The sequence below is a fragment of the Monomorium pharaonis genome, chromosome 1 (assembly GCF_013373865.1).
Source record: "Monomorium pharaonis isolate MP-MQ-018 chromosome 1, ASM1337386v2, whole genome shotgun sequence".
NCBI lineage: Eukaryota > Metazoa > Arthropoda > Insecta > Hymenoptera > Formicidae > Monomorium > Monomorium pharaonis.
The window spans coordinates 23931259-23952453 of record NC_050467.1 but is presented as its reverse complement, the minus strand read 5'-3'; the positions used below and the strand labels follow the sequence as shown (position 1 = coordinate 23952453).

Sequence of the window (21195 nt, the reverse complement as noted above, 5' to 3'; positions counted from 1 at the left end):
GATAATGATAATTTGACAAAAGAAAACAAAATAAAATAAAGACAAAATAAATTTTTAAATTTATCTAAGAAAATATTTTACAAATTCCAATTCTTTTTCTATTATACAACAAAAATGCTTGAGGAAAAAAATCCGATTTAAAATATATTTATATGTACCACATCGGATCAGATACACATTTTCCGAATTTGTTTCCAGAAATAAATTAAATTCATATATAAGACATTAATAAACCAAATTTCTCTTCGGATTATACAGAATCTCGATAATTTTTTAAATCTCACAATTAGCAAGTATTCGTGTTCATTAGCCATTTCAATTTAAACCGTTGAAAGAGACGGAGTCGGGCATAATCGGGCTCGCTCGGCTATGTTCAGCTCCGCCACCCGCTGGAAACGGCTGGAGAGAGAGACGGCCACGACGACAGCGGCGACGCTGGGCGGCCAGCTGTTTGTTTTGTTTTCGGGCATGAGATTCACGTGACAGCCGGCGGGTGTTGGTGGCGGCACGCGACTGCCGCGGCGACGCTTGTTACAACGGCGGCGATTGGCCGGACGCGATGGCAAGCGCGCCGCGGCAGCCAATCGGTGCGGCCGTAAACCATGTATCGCGCCGTAAGCCGGAGCGCTGCTGCCGCCGAGGTGAGCGTTTGACATCGATAAATGCGTGCGAGTGCTCGCGAAGCGCGGAGGTGCCAAGCTGTCGCTCGCCCGCTCGCTCGGTCGTTCCGTGCGTCCGTTCATACGTTTGTCGTCCGCGTGAAAACGTCGTCCGCGTAAAATCGTTCGCGTTTGCAGTCGCTTGGCCGTTCGAACCGTCGTGTCGTCCGTTCACTCTTCGTCGCCGTGACCGTCGCTCGCTCGTTCTCCATTCGCGTACGGTATTGTTCGTTGTCTGATCGGCTCCCACCCCGCTGTCGCCGCCACCGTGCGCCCCTCCGCCCCTGTGGGAAACCTGTGTGAAAAGGAGAGAGAAGGAAAAAGAGTGAGCAAGCTACTAGGTAGTGCCGATCGTCCAAACAGCGTAGTGAAAACAAGCACCGTTGTCAATCTCTCTTCCTCCTCCTCCTCATCCCCCCCTCCTCTTCTCTTGCTCCTAGCCTCTGTCTACCTCTTCTCTCACCTATCTTCGCGCACTCCTTTATCGTCGCGACCCGTGCCAAATGTCATCGGGCGGATGTAGGAATATATATACGGGCGTGTACGTATGCGTACGGTAAATATACACAACACAGGGGCGTGAATGCGCGGATATACGATATACACGTATATTCGTACGTCGTGTAGCTTCTGCGTGTGCGTACATGCGCGTGTGTATGTGTTCGCCGCGCGTGCCTGCGGAGAGGAGAGACGTACGCATATACGAAGCGTCCCGTACGCGCGACGAGGGGACGGGATTCTCTCTTTCTCTCTTTCTCTCTCAGCTGGCGCATTCTAGTGGACGGTTCGGGTAGAAAGTGCTGTTGCGCGAAGGCGGCTCGCCTGGCTGGCTGGCTGACTGGCTGGCTGGCCCCTTTGTTTGTGAGTTATCAGCTGGCGCGTTGTGTACGCTCGCCAGAGGCCTCGCAACGATAGCGGCGCGGACCGAGATCCGCGCGCGCTCCGAACAATAGGCTGCGGGCCCCGACGAGCCCAAATCGAAAGAAAGTCCGTCGCCCCCTCCCTCGTGACCCTTCTCCCCCTCTCCCTCCCTCACCTCCTTACCGTCCGTGACTCGCGCGAGAAAACAGTCGGAATCGCCTGGTATACCCGAGACAGTCCCGGTTCCCCTGTCCTCCGCTTCACCTCTCCCTTCCCCCGTTTCTGCATTCGTCCCGTTCAATCGCGATGACAGATGGCTTTTCGGTTGGCTTCAAGTGCGATCTTTATTCAGACGGGGAAACCTCGCGTCCCCGGCAGTCACGAGATTATCCGACGCCGAGGACGCGAAGATTATCCTCCACCCGAGCGCCGAGGGGGAAAACCGATTCCCCGAGTTTATCGAGGAACGTTCGCGCGCGCATGCCGTGGAAAAAAAAATTCAAAGGCGGCACAAGTACCGGCGTGATGCACGCGTGAAGTGTACATTGTTACCGGATATTGTAAATGCCTTTAATGTTTGTTGATCGCGAATCTTGAACAAGTCTACAATTTGAGAGAGAGAGAGAGAGGGGGGAAGAGAGAAAAGAATGGGATTTTCGTTAAGAATTGAGGGGAAACGGGAAAGATATCTGTGTGTATGTATTGTATGCTGCACTTATATCGTACGAGAGTTTTGCGTGGATGAACTTAACCTCTAATTTCTTGTGTGGCAGTCGCTTTTGTATTAACACATGCCTTTGTTTCCCTTCTTATTACACACCATGGGTCGTTCGTGTCTATTAATTTTCGTCACTTAAAATTGAATGAAAATTATTAAGTATTGATCACAATTATTAATCATTAAATCCTACATATACTTTAAAATAATATTTGTACAAGTTTGCATTAAAAAATTGTATATAAATTATTGCAACTATAGCCAAGATATTCCGCGAAAAAAAATGTACAGAATAAATGTCCCAAGCTGTGTATTAAATGTTAATCGCTTTGTCATTAATTATCTTTAGGTATCATTTCAATCGATTTTATTTCTTTTCTGTTTTTTTTTAGGTCTACTTCATTTAATCGCATTTTGTGTGCTTTGGTTTTTCTCTTCAATCTAAATGCACCTATTTTTATGTAGATGTTGCAAAGTTGGAATAAGCTGAGCTTTTTTGTAAATAAATCTTTTTTTTAAATGTGTTTTATATTTAGTTATTAACACACTTTTCTGAATTAATAGACCTATCTTCAATCCTTGAATTAAAATCTGCGAAAATTTCCGTTTTCATTTATTAAATTTTAAGTAATGCTTATCTGCTACAACATAATATAAAATTGTTTATTATTTTTTATCAAGATTATTTTTCTAAATTATAAGAAAATTTTGGATGGAAATTCTATAAATTGAGCGAAGAGCTAATAATACTTTTCTTTCTTTATAATTACTACATATACTAAAATCATTTTTTTAAACCAGTATTATGAAATTTTAATAATTTAAAGTATTCATAATAAGAGAACTGTTTTTGGAGTTTTCATGTTTTGAGTTATGTAGCAAATAAATAATATCCCTAAAATTCGAGGCAAATTTTCGAAGTATTCTTTTGTTCTTTCATATGTAAACTCAGTTATTTAATTTGTAATTGTTTAAACAAATATTTTGGATAATCAAATGCTGAATGAATTTCGTAATGAGAATCTCAAAGATGAATATTTCACATTAACATTTAAACTTTCATATTTTATAATACATATTTTAATTTTTCCAATGTTTTCTCAAAATTAGGATATTAAAAAAACTGTTAGTTTTGCAGCTATATTCATGCGTGACATATGCACGCATGGCATGCATGCAGAAAAATAAATAACTTGGTGTTCTCATTTTTTTTTTACATAAAATTGCATGTAAATCCTTTCCGTAAATTCCGTACGGAAACGTAAGTACGCGACAAGAGATTAAAAAGATTTCCTGTCTCTCATCTGCCTAACTCGCAAGTAATCTCATTTCGCATGGCGCATAATAAATATCGCTTTATCGCTCCTTCTATATTTATCCATCTCTCTCGCGCGCGCGCTCTGTTTCCGTTTTACTCGCTGTTTATTTTTCTCGCGTTACGCGACCGCGCGTAGGCGTATTCTCTCTTTCATTCCTCCAGCCTCTCCTCTCGCTCTTTCACTTCGTCGTGCGTTGTTTTGCTCCTCTCCCCACTCCTGCGCCACGACGCGTGCATGTGTGAAGGAAGCATGCGCGCGCGTGCATGCGTATGCCCGTGCGTCGCTCGCGCGCGATCGGCTTCTCTCGGCGGCGTTTCGAAGCGCAGTTACCTCACGCGGCACTTTCGTATCGGTGGTATCGCGACGGTTGTGTGTATTATTGCCGTTTATTTATGTCGGGAGCGTACACGCGGAATCACGAGGCGCGAGTCGTGGCTCGCGGATGCTCAACGGTGGTGATAATCGGCTTCCCTTTGTGATTTACAGTGGTGATCGCGGATAAATGTGGTGAAACGCAGTGAGAGGAGAGAAGAGGAAGAGCAGCGGGAGAAGCAAAGGGAGAAGAGCACGGTCGCGGCAACAGGAGGAGGAATTTTACAACGACTGGACAATCGCGATCAAGGTGGAGAGGAGAAGAAAGGGAGCAGCGCGGGATCTCCGACGTGTTTTTAAAAGGACGCCGAACGCTAAAAAGGGGGGAGAGTTCGTGTAAAGTTTTGCGTGCGATCGACGGTCGACCGATAGGAAGAAGATAGGCGACTCGCCGGACCACCACGTAGGGAGGGACATCGAAAGCTGGAGATCTACTTCGCGGCGAGGGGCGAATAATTAACCTGGAAGCGCGGGATCTCCGTCGAGAGAGAGACGAGACGGCGATCGACGACGGTGAAGACGGAAAGGAGGGGACCTCTGACTCGGGACACTCGTTGACCTGTCGTCTACGTTGATCGCAAACGACGGGCGCGAAGGAGAGACCGTTCGAGAATCAAACGGGAGCGGCGGCGTAGTAGAAGCAAGAAACTTTCCGCGTATCCCGTCTCTCTCTCGGCCTCGGTTGCCGCCGCTGTTGCCGCCGCCACCGTCGTCCGCGGATTGGCGCACGCATACACACACACACACACATATAAACACGTTCGCGCGCGGCGTGCGTCGGTGTCATCATCGCAGTGTCACTCGTGTGCGTGTGTGTGTGTGTGTGTGCGGGCGCGCGCGCGTGCGTCCCGGTGCGCGCAGTTACACGCGGCCGAGGGTAGCCGACGTGCGGCGAAGTCGCTCGAGGCGGCGCGGCGCGGCGGCCGAAGGCATCACGATTACGTATCTCGCCGGCTCTCCCTCTCCCCTCCCGCGCGCTCCTCCCCGCTGTGCCTGTGCGCCCGTCGTACGCGCACGTGCGCGCGCGCGTCGTGCGTGTGAGGAGGCCCGGGTGTGCGTTCCCCCCGTGTGTGTGCGCGCGCGCGTGTGTGTGCGTGCGTCCATCCATCCCCGGCACGTGTGTCGCTTGCGCGGGAGCGCGCGGCAAGAGAAGAGGGGAACCGAGCGCGGACGGAAGCAGCCAGGATTACTCCAAACCAAGGAAATATGAGCATTGCTGCCCTATTGCAAGCCGCCGAGTACATTGAACGAAGGGAAAGAGGTGGGTGTGCTTCTTGTTTCTTTCCTTATTTTTCTCTCTGTCGCTTTTTCAATCGCGACCTCGCGGGACGGGGAAGGACGAGGAGCTACTCTCGGCGTCACGTTTAACGAGATAAGCGCGATCGGGTACAAACGAGCGATGCACAGGGACCCCGGGAAAAATTCTATTGTCACGAGCAACACAATGCAATTTCTTTAAGTCATTTAACGTAAAAGAATATTCAGAAATATCGAAGCTTCCGCGTGCACATCGTCGTTCTTTCGTTCCTCGAGGCGCATCGACGAAGGGGAGGAGGGGAAGAGTATCGCTCTTAATTTACGTGCGTAACAGGAATTCACGTGGAACCGCGCCGTGTGCTCCCGGCGGAGTATCTCGCGGAGATCCGTGAGACAATAGGTCCCCCGCGCAACGGACGCGCGTCATCGTTCCTAGTGCGCAGTTTCGCCGCTCCTCCTCCCCCCGATCGGAAATTCGGAGTTTACGCGATCGACACGAATATCCTCGCGCCGGCCGGAACGACGTAGGTTACGCGCGGCGCGTGATGATGATCTCATTTTATCATTCCACTTACGATGCCCGCTGTGCGTCGCGTACACTCGGAGCGACGTGCACGCTCGTCGCCGCCGCCGCGTGCATGCGGCGACGCACGTCGTTCGGAACGCGCGCGCGCGCGCGCGCTCCGCTACTTCGTGCGTGTCGTCGTACCCATGTTTTGGGCCGAGCGCTCCGACTCTCTATGGGAGTCATGGTGCACACGTGGGATCGCGTGAAGGGTCCCCGCTGCACAACAACAGAACGCCTGCCCCGCGTGGCGCGCAGCGAAGCGGCGGCGGCGGCGGCGGGCGGCGAGAAGCAGCGACGCTTGGCCTGTGGCGCGGCCAATCAACTTACACCGCTTTCCCGCAAGAGAGCGAGAGATCGATTTGGCCGCCGTGGCGGCGTCGCTTTTTGTCTACGCGCGGCGGCGAGCGCGGATTTCCGCGTTGGGAAACGCGCGGAGAGAAACGACCGACGCGCCGCGCGTTATACCCCAAAAATGTTCACACGCGTGACCGTTGGTTGCTCCCCGACGACGCGGACACGCCGGCCGGACGTGACACTTCGCAGTCGGCTGCGTCCTGTACTCGCATGAACAGAAGCGATGACGTTGGTAATGACAAATAAGAATTGATTCGATGCAACGCGGTGAAAATTATTACCCGGCACCTCCGGGCCGACCGAATAAAACGGCCGGGTAGGAACGCACGAACGGTAGGAAGCGCGCACGCGAAGATACCGCGTGTGCAAATTCAGGTGTTGAGGTATTCATGGCCGCACTTATGCATATGGAGTTTCGGTTTTATGAAACACTTGTAAAATTACACGTTGTTCGATGATCGATGCACCGTTGCGCGCATCACGGGGGAAAAGAAGACGTGCCTCTCTTTCGGAGGCTCCCGTTTGTTTTCTTTTTTTTTCCCCCTCCCTCTCCTTTTCGCGATTTTTCAAGCGAATCCTCGCGATGAAAGTAAATCAGAGAAAGTGCATATCGATCTGATTTGTCACTTAATTTAACGACGACCTCTTTATGGAAATTTATTCTAAAGTCTCCATCTATTTTTATCTGATTTCGAGTGTCTGTCAGTCTTAATTTAATCTCGGGCTCTATTTATACAAATTTATTCCGATGCGCCTATTTCGATTCGTCTCGATGCATTTGGTTATCTCGATTTAATTCGAACGTCTATTTTTAGAAACGCTGTGTTACGTTTTGTATTTATGTTTCTAATGTCACGTTCGATGAGAATTGAATCAGGCCAATTTAACAGGCCGCGCACATTACCCGCTGTTTATTCGCTTGAAAGAAAAAAAAGAGAACTCGCGGCGCAATTGTACACTTCGAACGAAACGTGACACTTTGCTGAAATGATAATAAAATGTAGAACGATCTAAGAAAACAAAACGTGACCTTCCGTCTGTCACTCTCTAATGAATCTAACGAGCTTCGGGGGGAAAAAAACTCGGACCCTCTTGCGAGTCACGTCGCGAGTTTCTTTCGCATATCTAAATATCCCTAAGTATTGCTTTTGAAGATACAAAAAAATATCGTTCAAGATAGTGAGTTGTACGTTACGAGAATTTGCAATTAAAAACGGCGTTGTGTAAGGTTAGAGGAAACGTTTTTATAATTCGAAGACGAATGACTTCGGGGCCGCCCATGTTTATTCGCGCAAATTTAAGCTGTCCGCTTCAGAACTTTGTATATAATAATTATAACACATGTAAACATGTAATTATGGTCTTACTTATTGATTTATCGCTTTCTGATTACAGAAGCTGAACATGGCTATGCTTCAACGATGCCAATACCCGATGATATGCGGACGATTACAAAGAGGCCAAAGACGAAGAAGTCCCAAGGCAGCAGGTTCGTGTCTGCTAAAATATTTTTGTCGAGCAACAGCACACAGAGGTTCATATAAATCTTACAAAAGTTAAAATCCTTTTAATTTGATATTATTAATTTGATAGATTCGATTCTTTTGGAATGTGTGATCTATAAACTGCTAGTCTCTTTTTTTCTTATTACAGTTCCATATTCGACTTTAAAGTCACAGAGAGATGTTATACAAGGCAATTCAATTTTTTACACATTTGCTGTAATTCGAAAATATTGTGAATATTTCGCAAAAGCTGAAGCGCATTTCAATAGAAACATTGTATTACCCTGATGTGGTATATTCAATTATAAAGAGACAATTTTATAAAAATGTTCCATAAAACTGTAACTTTTCGGAATCCAGCGTTTCGCGTGTAACGATCCCAAATATTTTCAATTGGCAGATTAATCGCTCGTGATTTAGAACCGACTATTATTGATATACGTACCATTGTAAGTTTCAATTGCAATTCCAAATTATTTGTAACTGAAATATTTACAATATTTTTTATACGATAAATATTCGCGTGTTTTATTTTATTTTATTATTGCGCTTATATTGTCTGGAAGCAGAGATATGATTGTTGTAGCTTGATCTGCGTTTTATTGCACATCTCGTTCTTGCAAAAAAAGTAATGTTTTCATTTTTTTTTATTTTCAGAACGACTCATAATGAATTGGAGAAAAATAGGTGAGTGTTTTCATAACGTAAATAGTTTTTACATATTATTTAAAAGTTATGGTTACTAACAAGGCAAAATTATAAATTAATAATTATAATTTATAATTATATAACATCAAAAAGGGCTATACATTTAAAAACACATTATTACTTTAATAATTGATAAATTAATTTGTTACAAACATTCTAACTGCAAAAATGTATTTGAAATTTTTTTTTGGATGCTCAAATATTTGTCAAAAATAAGTGATGTCGAATATAAAGGTTTATACCATTTAAATGTGGAATTCGCTTTTATACATTAAATTTCACAGATAAATTTAATTAAAATTATGGAAATAATTTTATGCGTAAATAAGGTTAAAGTTAAAATTTATCGGAGATATAAATCCGAGTAAGAATAAAATCTGTCGGAAATAAATCGGAATAAATATAAAAAATATTTAGTGTGATGTCTCGTAATCTCTTTCGAAATCAATTGTTTTAAAAATAAAAAATTAATATACCTGCAGCTGCAACTGACACATTTCGCGTGGGCAGGAGAGCCGAGGGCGGAAAGATAATTACACGGAACACTCTCTTAACAGTTTAATGTCATATTTCGAATCAAAAGTACAAAAAGAAAACATACTTCGAAAATACGCGCTATTGCATTATGTAACGCAAGTACGGGATGTAACGGAGAGCGGCAGCGGGGTTTTTACATTGGCCGTTTCTGTGTCACGCCAGCCCTTGTGTAACTTTCTCTCCCCCTCTGATACCTCTCCCCATCGTGACCACTATTCGCACATAGGCTGCTTGGATGTAAAAAAAATCGATAGTCCGCCTGCGACCATCTCGCTTTCTCTCTTATTCTCTAGAGCACCCCTTCTACCCTCTCTTTCTCTTTTCATGCATCGCTTACTAGCGAATTTTAACCCCTCTTTTTCTCGAAATGCTTATAGTAGCCAACGTTTTTCTAAAAGTTTTCGACATATTTTTGTGAATAATATGTGAATGAAAATTGAGAAAATGTTATAATATATATTACAGCACGATTACAATATTATACATTAAATACATAAAATATAAAGCGTGTCTTCCGCTCTTCTGATTATCGCATAACTGCGAACTTTTTTGCCATCAATAGATCCTTGGATCAATTTTAATTTGATTACGTATTGTTTATTACATACTTATATTAATTTTTTTTAAATTAAATTGAACTATCTTATTATTCAGTTTCCCTAGTAATATGATCTTTCTAAATATGAAACTTGTATTACGATCTGTCCTAAATATTAAATTCATATTAAAAGAATAATGTACGGATTTTCCAATTTTCTATATTGTCACGAATGTATTGTTGCGTGTAAAAAAATATGGAGAGAAATTTCGTTATTTTATGAAAGAATCACGTTACTTCACGTGCTGCGAAATACTTGATCAAAAAAATTTATCAAGAGACGTTTATTTGACAAAATTCTTTAGAATTATTTAATATTTTCTCTTACACATACCCAAAATAAATTTGTAGGAGAGTGTCTAAACAAAAGGAATTTTTTAAAAATTAATATATCTTTTTGTTTAAGATTACAACAGTTTAGAATTACATTTTATTTTCGTGTTGTTTTCCTCAGCGATTTGAAGATAAAATTAAATTTCGTCGACGGGTGTTGTTTACGCGTCCGTATCAATGGCGGTTGATGCAAGCGCTGCGTAAGTATGCAGCGCGTGTGACAAGCATACTTACGCAGCATACAAAACGCGGAAGCCAATGGCATACTGTCCTAAATTTGGCGCGCGTCGCGCGATGGATATAAATTCATGGCGGCCTAAATCATACTGCGCATTAAAGACCGCGGTGAAGATTATATTACGATCGATAATCGCGATGATCTCGAGGTCTCATTGCGATTACGATTCGCGGTCCAGTTTCTAGTATTCCGCTCTTTGATTTCTGTTTACAACGGCTCGCATTGTCTTACAAGAATTGGATTTAAAACATTATTAAGAAAATAGTGTCCTTATTAATAAATCAGTTAATTAGCTGTTAAACATAAATTAAAAGCTTTTTTTTGAGGGGGGGAGGGATTCTGTAAACTAACTTAAATAACTTGAACTTTATCAGAAATTTGAGATAACGTGTTTCTTCTATCTGTTTACTGTTTACAATTATTACCTCCTGTTTACCACGATATGTGATAAGAGTAGGTTATTGGCCGATTTCGTGAACAAAAATTAGAAAAATAGAATATGGAAGTATATAAATTATATTTGATACCTTACATTCGAAAATATAGTATACATTACGAAAATTAATACAAATTATGAATTATTTTGAATTAGCAAAAAATGGAAAATTGGAAATGTTACTATAAAAAGAATTGAAAAAAAGAATAAAGTTGATATAAAGAATTGAAAGTTTAAAAAAGGATTAAAGTAACTTTGGTTTGAAATTAATTTCAAAGATTAGCATTTTATTATGTTAGCATTATCCGTCAGTGTTATCGATTCGATTGGAGAACAAAAGTGATAAGTGATAGCTCGGTTGTGTGCATTGATACGAGTCATTATACAGCGGGGGTTTCCCCGAACGTGTAGGGAGAGAACATCAGGTCAGCCGGAAAACGAAAGCTCGACAAATGGCTGCGCCAGCGCGAGTGAAAATGGCGCCGTTCGTGGCGCCTGAGGACGAATCCTCCCTGGCCCATTTGAAATGCATTGAATTTTTAAGTGCCACCCTTTGCTGCCCCGAGATAACCGACTTCCGATTTGGCTTCCAGCGAATCTTTCTACGACTTTTCCTAATTTCGACCTGAACCTTTCCTGACTGATTAACTCTTTTATAATTACTTTAGTATAGATTATGAAGACGGAGGAGAAATTTGATATGTATTTTTATTTTTTAATTAATAAATTTATTATATTTGGTAATAATATAAATTTATAAATATGTATATATTTAATTATTTATTAATTGATAATATATATAAATAATAATTTAATAAAATTTTGTAAATTTATAAATTTTTTGCTGTAGACTTAATATAATTATCAGCAAATTATATGAAATACTAAAGTACATAATTAAAAGTACATAGTTAAAAATTAAAAGATAATATGTTATATAAAATTATCGAAATAATTCTTTACAGTTTTTATTTTTGAACGATTACATGTGTTTTTATTATATCGATTAAAAAGTAATATTTTAATTTAGAAACGGCTGCAATAAAAAATTATTATAGAATAATCTAAGCTACCGTTAAATTATGAATGCTTGAAGATATGATAAAGTACTTAAATAAATTTACATAATTTTTTTATGCAAAGCCTAAGGAAAGGGAGACGAGATGAGAGGACGTTAAATAAAGACCTCGATGCACAAATAGGCGGGTCGATTGTTTAAAGAAGTCCTATCGTATCGGATGCTGCTGAAGTTGTTGCAGGGCAAAGGTTCAAGTCGATAAACGTTCGTGTTATTTATGTGCAGTGCCGTCGTTTAAAGAGCTAAAAAATTTAACATAGCTAACGTGTGCAAATTTATTGATCACTTACCCCATAGTGTCATGAATAGCCAATGTCCCAACGTCTTTTGGGGTGGAAATTTCGTTAGAAATCGGAACGTGCGCTTTTGAGAAGACAAGTGACGGAATGTAGAAGGGGGTTGGAAGTAGAATAATTTAATCAAAATTGATACGCGCGCAGATGCGGGATATAATATCCTTCGCGAGATGCACGGAGCAGGATGCGGGTTGACTTCGGGGTCAAGGACGACTCGGCGGAGCGTGCACCCTGTGCACCTCCTTTCATTCTCTAGCGTTGGGGAGACCGGGAGATGCTCGACGTTGTTTAGAGCATCGACCGACCTTGGTTACAAGCGTTATATATCGAATCGTTGCATATGGAACGTCAGATTCCGATAGTTTTAGCTTTGCGATACGCTCTCTCGTAAAATGAACATCTTTCGATAATCAAGGATTAGATAAAAATTAGGTGAAAGCGATCACATGATTCTCGCAGGTAAATTGTGTTCCAGTTTTTGTGAAATTTTTGCGACTTTCTAAACTATAGTAAATTTATACAGAAGTGTTATATGTGTATTCTGTAATTTTAGAGTTTGATTTAGACGTTCATATAGCATTCTAAAATCTTTACGTGAATTCTAGCCTTCGAAAAAAAAAAATCAACAAATTAACGTAGAAATATAAATATTGGCGCATGAGAGAGTGTACGAGTTTTTCATCGTGATTGTAAAATTGAAAACACGTCCTTGCTTTTTATTTGCTTTCACGTTGGAGATTTTTTTAGCTCCAAATACATATTTGTTGCCGTACGCATTGTTTCCTTGGGAGTTTGATTTATTATAAACTCCCACGTGAGTAAGTTTTATTCGACCGGTATAGTCGAGGTTAGCAAGGAAAATTGAGAGTGTAGAAGTGTTTCACGTGCTACCCATGTAGAGAACGACGCGAGCATTAGGGCTCACGGACCCTTCGCTTGTCTCGACGTCTCTCCGCAGTTCACCATTGCCACTTTGAAGCTCGTTCACCTTGAGCCCTGAACAGTGATTCTCATTCCTGCTTACTCATTTCTGTTCACGTTACATATGTACGATATAATAACATTATAATTACACGTAAATATTCACCTAATGCTGCATTGGTGTTGGACAGTCGCGCGAATTAAAAATTTGGCAATCTTTATTAGCGATACGAGATGCCAATCAATATTCTTGGTGGTGTTTCTGCGCATTAAAAAGTAACGCACGTTAGAGACGATAATTGTTTACCACGTGCAGCTTATCAAACGTTTCCTTCAAGAATGTGTCATATCTAGAGTTTCAGATTGACATTGAGAGACCATTAGTTTCTTTATCTTTGTTTCTTTTGTTTCAGTAGATCAAAGTTTAAAGTTTCATGTGTTATATACGTATTTATTATGTTTGTTATAATAAAACATTTAGATAGAGAATATTAAGAGAACATATTATTTATAAAATTAAAATTATTTTAAAATGAGATTTCAAAAATGTTGATTCTTTTTTTGTGGACTTTTTTGAATAGTTGATTATCTCGTTGTAAATCAGAATTCGCTCGGTTCTTATGTCCGTATGACTTAATGTCAGTATCGTGTCCGGACCGGCTGTAAGCAGATACGCGAGTCGAGAACTGGTGTTGGGTGTAGTGCACGCACTTTAATTACCTATTTTTCATTTCACTCCAACTACTTCGGCGCCTTCCTGCTGTACTCGGAAGAGATCGCTTCCCGTCACGATCGGAGAGCACCACGTACCGCATTGAATTACCGTCATGTGCGCATTGCCATCTCACACGTTCTCTTGCTCACTTTTCTCCCTGCTCGATTTTAAATTTATAGAAAGACGTACGAGTTTTTCCAATATTTTGCCTTTCCACAAATTGACTGCAACTGAAACGTTTCGCCAAAAAATTGAAAGCGTATGCTTTTTTAATAGAAATATCAACATGATATTCGATATTTTATTGCATACAGAAGACATTTATAAAACACGTGATATGAAGCTGTGATATTTTCGGGATATATTGTTTTACATACACAACGATACATCTGAAACGATACATTTCTCGTTTGCAGAAGTTTATGCAAGTTTGATAGGGAATTAGTGTTGCCAGGAGTTAAAGATTTTTGCTTCTCGCAAAAAATAACTAATCCTCGCGAGAACAAGCAATTATTACAGCAATAATACTACTTAGGTGCATACCTGTTGGACGTAATTTAAACGGGATGAGGAGAAACAGAGAGAGAGAGAGAGAGAGAGAGAGAGAGAGAGAGAGAGAGAGAGAGAGAGAAAAGAGAGAAAGAGAGATTGTGAAAATCGACGGGAGTACATTTCCACGCTGATTGGTTTCCCGTAATTTTCGAGGAACCGGAATTACATTGACGATTTCGAGGTGATTGGAGGTCAGTTTAGTGGTCGAACAGGAGGGAAAAGGAGCATAGCGAGAATAAGAAAAGAAAGCAAAGTGGCTAGATAATAATATGATGTTAATTATATCTTAATTATGTATCTCGAATCGATTTATTTTTCATATATGATATCTTACAGTTTTACAAATTTACTTAATAAAGCTTTTTTCTTTAATTTAAATCCAAAGATGTAATATATTTTTTCGAAATTTTGTTCTTTAATACAATTTAATTAATTTAACACAAATTAATTAAACAAAAAAGGTTAATCTGAAATAATTTGCAACTATGAAGACATATTTATGAACAGATGAAAAGAGATGACAAAAATATAATTTAGTTAATTTTGTATAGACTTTAATAAACACTTTGAAGCTCGCTCATGAAAGAATATAATGTTAATAATTGTCATGTATGATAAGCAACTAACTTAACACCGGTTCTTTAAGGAAACTAATTACAAACGGAGGATCGTTAAAATTACAAGTTGTGCAAACGCTCTGTATTTTACACTTAATATCCATACTAATTTTACATGTAAATTACTTGAATTATTGTACGAGCAAAATATTAGTAACACCTTACCCGTCGCCCCGTGTTCATGAAGAAAGTTTCCGTATGAATATTTATAATAATCCCGCTTAATTTCTGCTCGTTGTTTACTTAACCAGCAAGTTATATCTTACATTAATTTTTTTTTTCTTTATCTTCCTGGACACGCAGAATAAGATATAAACAATGTCATTTTTATTATCGTAATTGAACTTGCGGCAAACAGAGAAATGACAAATAAGATATCGTTTCAACCAGTCATCACGATGCTTCTGGCGCAATTATCATATAATTCGTGCTTATCATTGATCAGACACGGTAAGATCCGATAAGCGAATCGCGCCTCTGATTTCAAGGTGGAGGTCGTCCGAGCCGTACGATTCCGGGAATAGTTCCTCGAACTGATTCCCTGCACGAGAGCCAATTCGATCGACCTCGCTTCCATTTCCATCCGGAAGTGAGGACACGATGAAGGGAAATCGAACATTCGCTCGCGTCATGCATACTGGGTGTTCAACGTACATGAGCCATTCTGAATGAGGAAAAAAACAGATAAAAATTATATTTGTTATAACTTTGTTATCCAGATGCGTCAAAAAGGAGAGAGAGAGAGATAACGCGTGCGTAACGGTCGTGCATCGGTATTTTTATTTTATATTTGCCGTTTGTTTTTCGTCACGCTGTTTTCCTCTCAGCACGCTGCGTTTCTCATTCGCTGATGTCACATGATATAAAATAGTTTTTTTATGGTCGTTTAATCCGATACTTAAATAATCATATTTCGGACGGCGAGACGATCGGATCATATAACTCGTCTTGGGCACTTTTTATTGCCGACGAATCGCACTGATGGAGAGGTGCAAGTCGAGTCAGCGAAAGCTTGCGCAATACCTGACCTATTGTGCTCGTTAGGGACATTCGGGATCAGCTATTGGAGATCCCTTTCCCCCTTATCCTCCATCTTCTCCTTATCATCCCGCTCCTTCCTTACCGCAATGCGAACGACGTCGTCGTCCTCGGGGATGTACCCCTATCGCTGAAAGGGATTGGACCTTCAGGAAGGAAACCCAGCTTCTACCGCGCTGAAGGACCTCCACCTAATTCTATGGGGCAGGAGTCTTAGGATTTAGAGCGGAGGTGCACTTTGGGGATTTCTCCTTCCTTCCTCTCCCGCTTGTCCTGCTCTCTTCCGTAACGATCATGTCCTGCGAAGCCAGCAGGAACGTCGAGATCACGACTTGTCCGTGGATTCGCCTTAGAAAGCGGGTTCTTATGGAAGAAATACGGTGGAAATTGGAAGGAAACACGTTAGCAGGTCCGGTGTGAATCGCATCCTTTTGAGAAGCAGTCTCTTGTCAATAACTTTAGTACACTGAGGAAAAAATTGTTAATTTCAATAAATCTTTCAACTGAATTGAATTTATTATATATATAATTTTTAAATTAAATATATAAATACTTGAATTAAAATTTAAGTATTTCAGTAAATACATAAATAGTTGAACTGAAGAAATTTAATTTAGTTGAAAAAATTGTTAAGTTAACATTTTTTTATCAGTGTAGCTTCTCTGAAAAATTCTAGTAATGTGCACTGATTGCAATATTAGGCGATTATTTTTTCTCAAATCTTTCATATTTAATTTGTATTTCGTTTTTCGTTTTTTGTTTTTTGTTTTTGTTTTAGAAACACTTTATTTAAATTATGATTCTTGTAGTTTTCTATGAGTTAATTACTTTTAGATCTGTATTTCTCTCTCTCTCTCTCTCTCTCTCTAGCTAAAACTTTAGATACTTTAGCACATAACCGTTCTTTTTTATGTATACGATTTTGCAGTTGAATGCAACATTAAATTTATATTTCTAAAAATTCTAAAACTAGATTTCTCATAATTTAACTCAATTATTTAAAGATGTTTTTGATATGGAAATCTCAGAAACTACAAATACTATGCTGTTACGTTATAGAAAGGGTCAACGTTCGCGGATCTTTTATTTGCTTTCATTCTTCCTTGCTCCGGTGTGGATTCTCGGCATTTGGGATGGCGATTGGTCTCTTTTCTTTTTTTTTCTTTTCGGCGCGGCGGTTGTGTAGGTCGTGTCTAGCAAAGATCGCGTCTAATAGATTGTGCCAACTGGTATCCGAGCGGAGTGTCGGCCTCCACTACCTTTTTTTTCTTTTCTTCTTCCTTTCCTTTCCGCGAGATCGTGCCGCACGTCGTAACCTTTCGTGGTGCCCTCTTTTTTTCTTTTCTCTTGTGTCCCCAGGTCTGTCAAAAATCTTTACTCGAAATTTTCCGGTGTTTAAATAATGCGAACTTCAAGATCGATTCTGGTAATAGTAGAATAATTCTTTATTTTATTTGTGTCTCGTGTCTGCGTGATTGCGTGCAGATATTTCATATATTTTCTTTTATCATAAAATATTGTTAAGCTGACCTATATTAATTTGAAATTCAAAGGATATCGTAAAGATATACAAATCACGACGCAGTGAATGATTCTTCGTGAAAGAGTAAATGAATATATTTGTGACATTCTTGGAATTAATTACAATAATGTTGTTTAATGTATAATGTTTTAGACTGGATTAAAATTTTGAATACAAATGATACCTTACATGTACAAGAGTCCATGGAATCAAATTTATTTTTCTCTGAAACTGTATGATTAATAAAAATATTCTCTATTTTTTATTTTTTTAATCACAAAAAATATCGGTCTGTTTTTACTCTTTTTTTTTTCTTTTTTTTTCGGTAATCTGGTTTATTCGACACGTAATCTGCGCATATTTGAAAGAGATATTTCAGAAACAATCGTACGATCTATTCCGTTAGACGAAATCCAACGTGATGTATACCGTGCCATTGCAATTGCGTTGCGAGTACATCGAACCCGCGCAGGTGAAAGTGAATCGAAGCGGTACTCTCGCACATTCGTGTTAGTTAGACGGTCGGACCCTCTCGGTTTGTGAAATCGTCAACAACCCAAAGGTTAAGCCGCGTGTCGATTTGACGACGAGATCGAGTTCTCATCGTCGACATTACTCGTTGTCTCTGTCTTTCCCTCTCTCTCTATCTCTCTGTATTTCATCCTACGACTCTAACAATTCGCCCTGCGAGGGTCTAAAACTTTAAACGTAACGCTGAAATTATTTTTGGAATCAAAAGGGTTTTCGAAAGATGACGCGCGTTCTGCCTGTCTGCGTCTGCGTAGAAATCTTAAGAAACTGAGAACGTCGTAGCGCGACGCTTTAAACAATTCCTTTTTTTTCCCCCATAATTTTCTATAAAACGTCAATTCTCTAGGAATGCAAAGTTCGCATGGCGAATGAAAGTACCTCAGAAAATTGTATACAACAGAAGTGGTGAGGAAGGGCGAAACGATCGAAATGCTCGTCATCGTGGTTTTTCAACTGCAACGAATGTTGCATTCGACCTGGTTCGACCCTATAGACAGACTACACGCGATTATCGGAGTCTGACTAACGATCGGACGTGCTCTAGCGAGTAACTGTATCGTTCCAGAAAAGAGCGCAGAGTACGTGCTCGGTGAGAGGTTAACTCAGGTTACAGATGTTTATCCAGATACGCGTTCGCGCAAAAGCGAGGGAGAGAAAGAGGAAAAATATGACAAATTCGTCGTTGCTGAGTAATGTCGCGGCGACGATGCAACGAGGCAGCAAGTCAGCTTCTAACGTCTTTGTAAGTTTTTCTATCATACCGCTCTTGTCTCTCAAATATCGGTACTCGTACATTTGAAACAAATGGAGAAATCTGAGGAGGGGGATATAAGAAGCAGTGAGGGAGAAATCGAGAAGATACACGTAGTTTCTTTGTGTCTATAATAACAGATAATGTTCTAATCGCTCTAATCGCAGCGTGCAGCTCGTAACTCGTGGTCGTGCACTCTTGTCCCTCTTACCTGACCTGACCTAAGTCGGCAGAAAATTGTCCATAGATATGAATGTGAGTCATACTTTTTACTGAAGTTTTTATTGCAATTTTATCATTGCGCTTCGTTGCACGTTTCATTAAATTTTTGTCGTATTTCATATCAAGCTGACACAACAAACTTATCGTTTTTTTTATTTTTATCAAGTTTCGCTTTAAATATTTAATTTGGGAAGAAAAAGTTTCCGTCTTGGGAACAGAAATTTCTTCCTACGTTCGCAGATTCCTGTTGTATTAGACCTAAAGACGATAATTTCGTCGGATAGAAATTATTCCGAGAGCTGCGTGACTTCCTTTTCCACTTCTGGCTGGACGAATCCAACACGAAGACATTCCTGGGACTACTTGTATTTCTGTCACAATCTATTCTTTGCTGTATTAAGAAGAGAGAGATCTTGGATCGAGGGTACGGGAATGCTTACGTCGGCGGGGTGGGAGACGGGGAAAAGCTTTACGCTCGAGTCCACGCGTTGAATAAGTCATGAAGGATCCCGGTGATAACCGTGCGATTTTATCATCGGCGAGAAACCGTGCGACTGCGCAACGAATGTGAATAAAGCGGATGAGCGTCATTTCGTTTCAAAATTCGGACACTTCTCCGCTGCGCGGATACTCCCTCTCGCAGTTACGCGCGCGTTACAAGCCCCGGCGAGTTAATTCTCACTTTTCAGAAGTGTCATATTAATCTTTCTTTTAACTGCGCGCCGGTGCTCGCCCCCCGTCGGCATTTGAAACGAAAGAAACGTATTACGAAGGCCAAAGGGTTGAACTATATTTGGAATATGTCGCTCGGAGAAAGATGGCCGTGAAGTTTTCCGGTTCGTCGTCCCTTCGACGGATCCCAAACGAGACTTTAAAGCGCGATGAAAGTTTTATTGAGATAGTACGAGGGCGAGGGGAGAGGAGGAAAACTTCCTGCGAGACTTCAAATTTTACGATCAACGGAGTTTCACCCTCGCCCTCGGAAAAAGCAAAACGACTCGTCAGCCAATGCTCGGGTTTTTTCCCAATTTGAAGCTTTTCAGAACGGGAAACTTAAAGGAGGAATGCGAATGTGTAATACATGAAAAATTGAATTGAAAATCTTATAGCGCACAAAAAAAATTCGTTAGATTCAGCAAAATAATTCTAACGGAAAAGTAACTCTAGTTACACTTTGACTTAGCTTTTACGTAGAGATGAAGAAGGTATAAAACAGAATGGCGAGAAGCAAACAGATGTGTAGAGAAACGGGAGAGGACGAGGAAGAAAGCGCGAGAGGGAGAGAAGCGATATACGGAGGAGAAATAGCTGGCGCAATCACGTGCGGGTTCGAAAGGTCAAGATCAAGTTGCCGGGGGAGATGTGATCTGGAACCGCGGATACAGAGAGAAAGGGGATGCCACGAGCGTGGGAGGGGGGCAGAAGAATATCGCTCTTCTGTGTCATCGACTTTAAAAATAAGATGGCAATCGGCCAGCGTTTCTGTTTGAGTACAGCTTTTTTTTTGTTTGTTAATTCTCGCTTTTTTTTTTCACGCTCCGTATACGTGCTACGTTCACTGCGGGGCTAGTTCAATGTAGCAGGGCCAGAGTGTTCCACACAATCGCGCGTGAATTCTCAGTATCGAATTTTTCTCTTACAAAAGCACGGGAAACGGATAAAGTAGCACGTTTCCAATACCGAGGAGGACACGTATTTACCTCTAAATCCCTTGGGCACACGATCGAGCTAGTCTCAGGATTTGCTACTTCGAATTGGGAGGAGGTCCTAATGAAGGCACGTGCGGACTCGCCTTTGTCGTTCACTAAGGATTTCGACACAGCTCGAAACAGCTTAATTAAGCAAAACCAGCATTACACAGCTGTCCGTATGCATCTACACGTGCCGGTGAATACTCGTGTGAACATATTCAACTGTACCGGGTGTCCCATACAATTTATATTGAGACTTTCACACACTGAAATTGTATACTAATTTGTCTTTTATTGTCTATAATATTATCTTGATATGAAATTTATATCATGAAATATTTTGGTTGAGAGAGAGAGAGAGAGAGAGAGAGAGAGAGATTTATATACAAAAAACAATTAATAGATTAGTATCAAACTAACATATTCTTTCTCATTACGTGAAACTGTGATAATTTTGCTTTGTATATTATTTATTATTTTTTAAAAAATTTGATACTTTTAAATTTTAATGAAACATTTTTATTTTAATATTATAATATATAATAATTACCTAAAAAGCGCAATACAATATATATTTTTAAAAATACTTCTTGTTTAATAATAATGTTTAATAATAATGTTACACATGAGTAAAGAAGAAAAAATGTAGGATAGAAAATAACAATAATTTCAAACAAGAATGTTCTTTTTCTCTGTGCAACATGTGATTATCAGCTGACGGTTGTTCTATAAGAATACTTAAAAATTGAAATTACTATATTTTACATTTAATAATCGGTTTAACTTGGTATATTCTTC

The 21195-nt window shown here is 40.5% G+C and overlaps 1 protein-coding gene across 6 annotated transcripts in view; it reads left to right on the top strand.

Moving 5' to 3' along the window:
- Nucleotides 1-647: 647 nt before the first annotated feature.
- Nucleotides 648-21195, top strand: part of LOC105836800 (max dimerization protein 1) — a 46138-nt gene continuing 25590 nt past the window's right edge. For 2 of the 6 annotated variants that reach the window (XM_036293407.1, XM_036293391.1), the window contains exons 1-4: nucleotides 648-1000; nucleotides 4044-5190; nucleotides 7504-7642; nucleotides 8271-8300. In XM_036293407.1, the coding sequence (XP_036149300.1) occupies nucleotides 5136-5190; nucleotides 7504-7642; nucleotides 8271-8300 (224 nt within the window). In that variant the 5' untranslated portion in view covers nucleotides 648-1000; nucleotides 4044-5135. Of the gene's footprint in view, nucleotides 1201-3060; nucleotides 3927-4043; nucleotides 5191-7503; nucleotides 7643-8270; nucleotides 8301-21195 lie in introns of those variants that run through there. The other 4 variants (XM_036293397.1, XM_012681088.3, XM_036293395.1 and 1 more) reach the window with 4 other exon arrangements.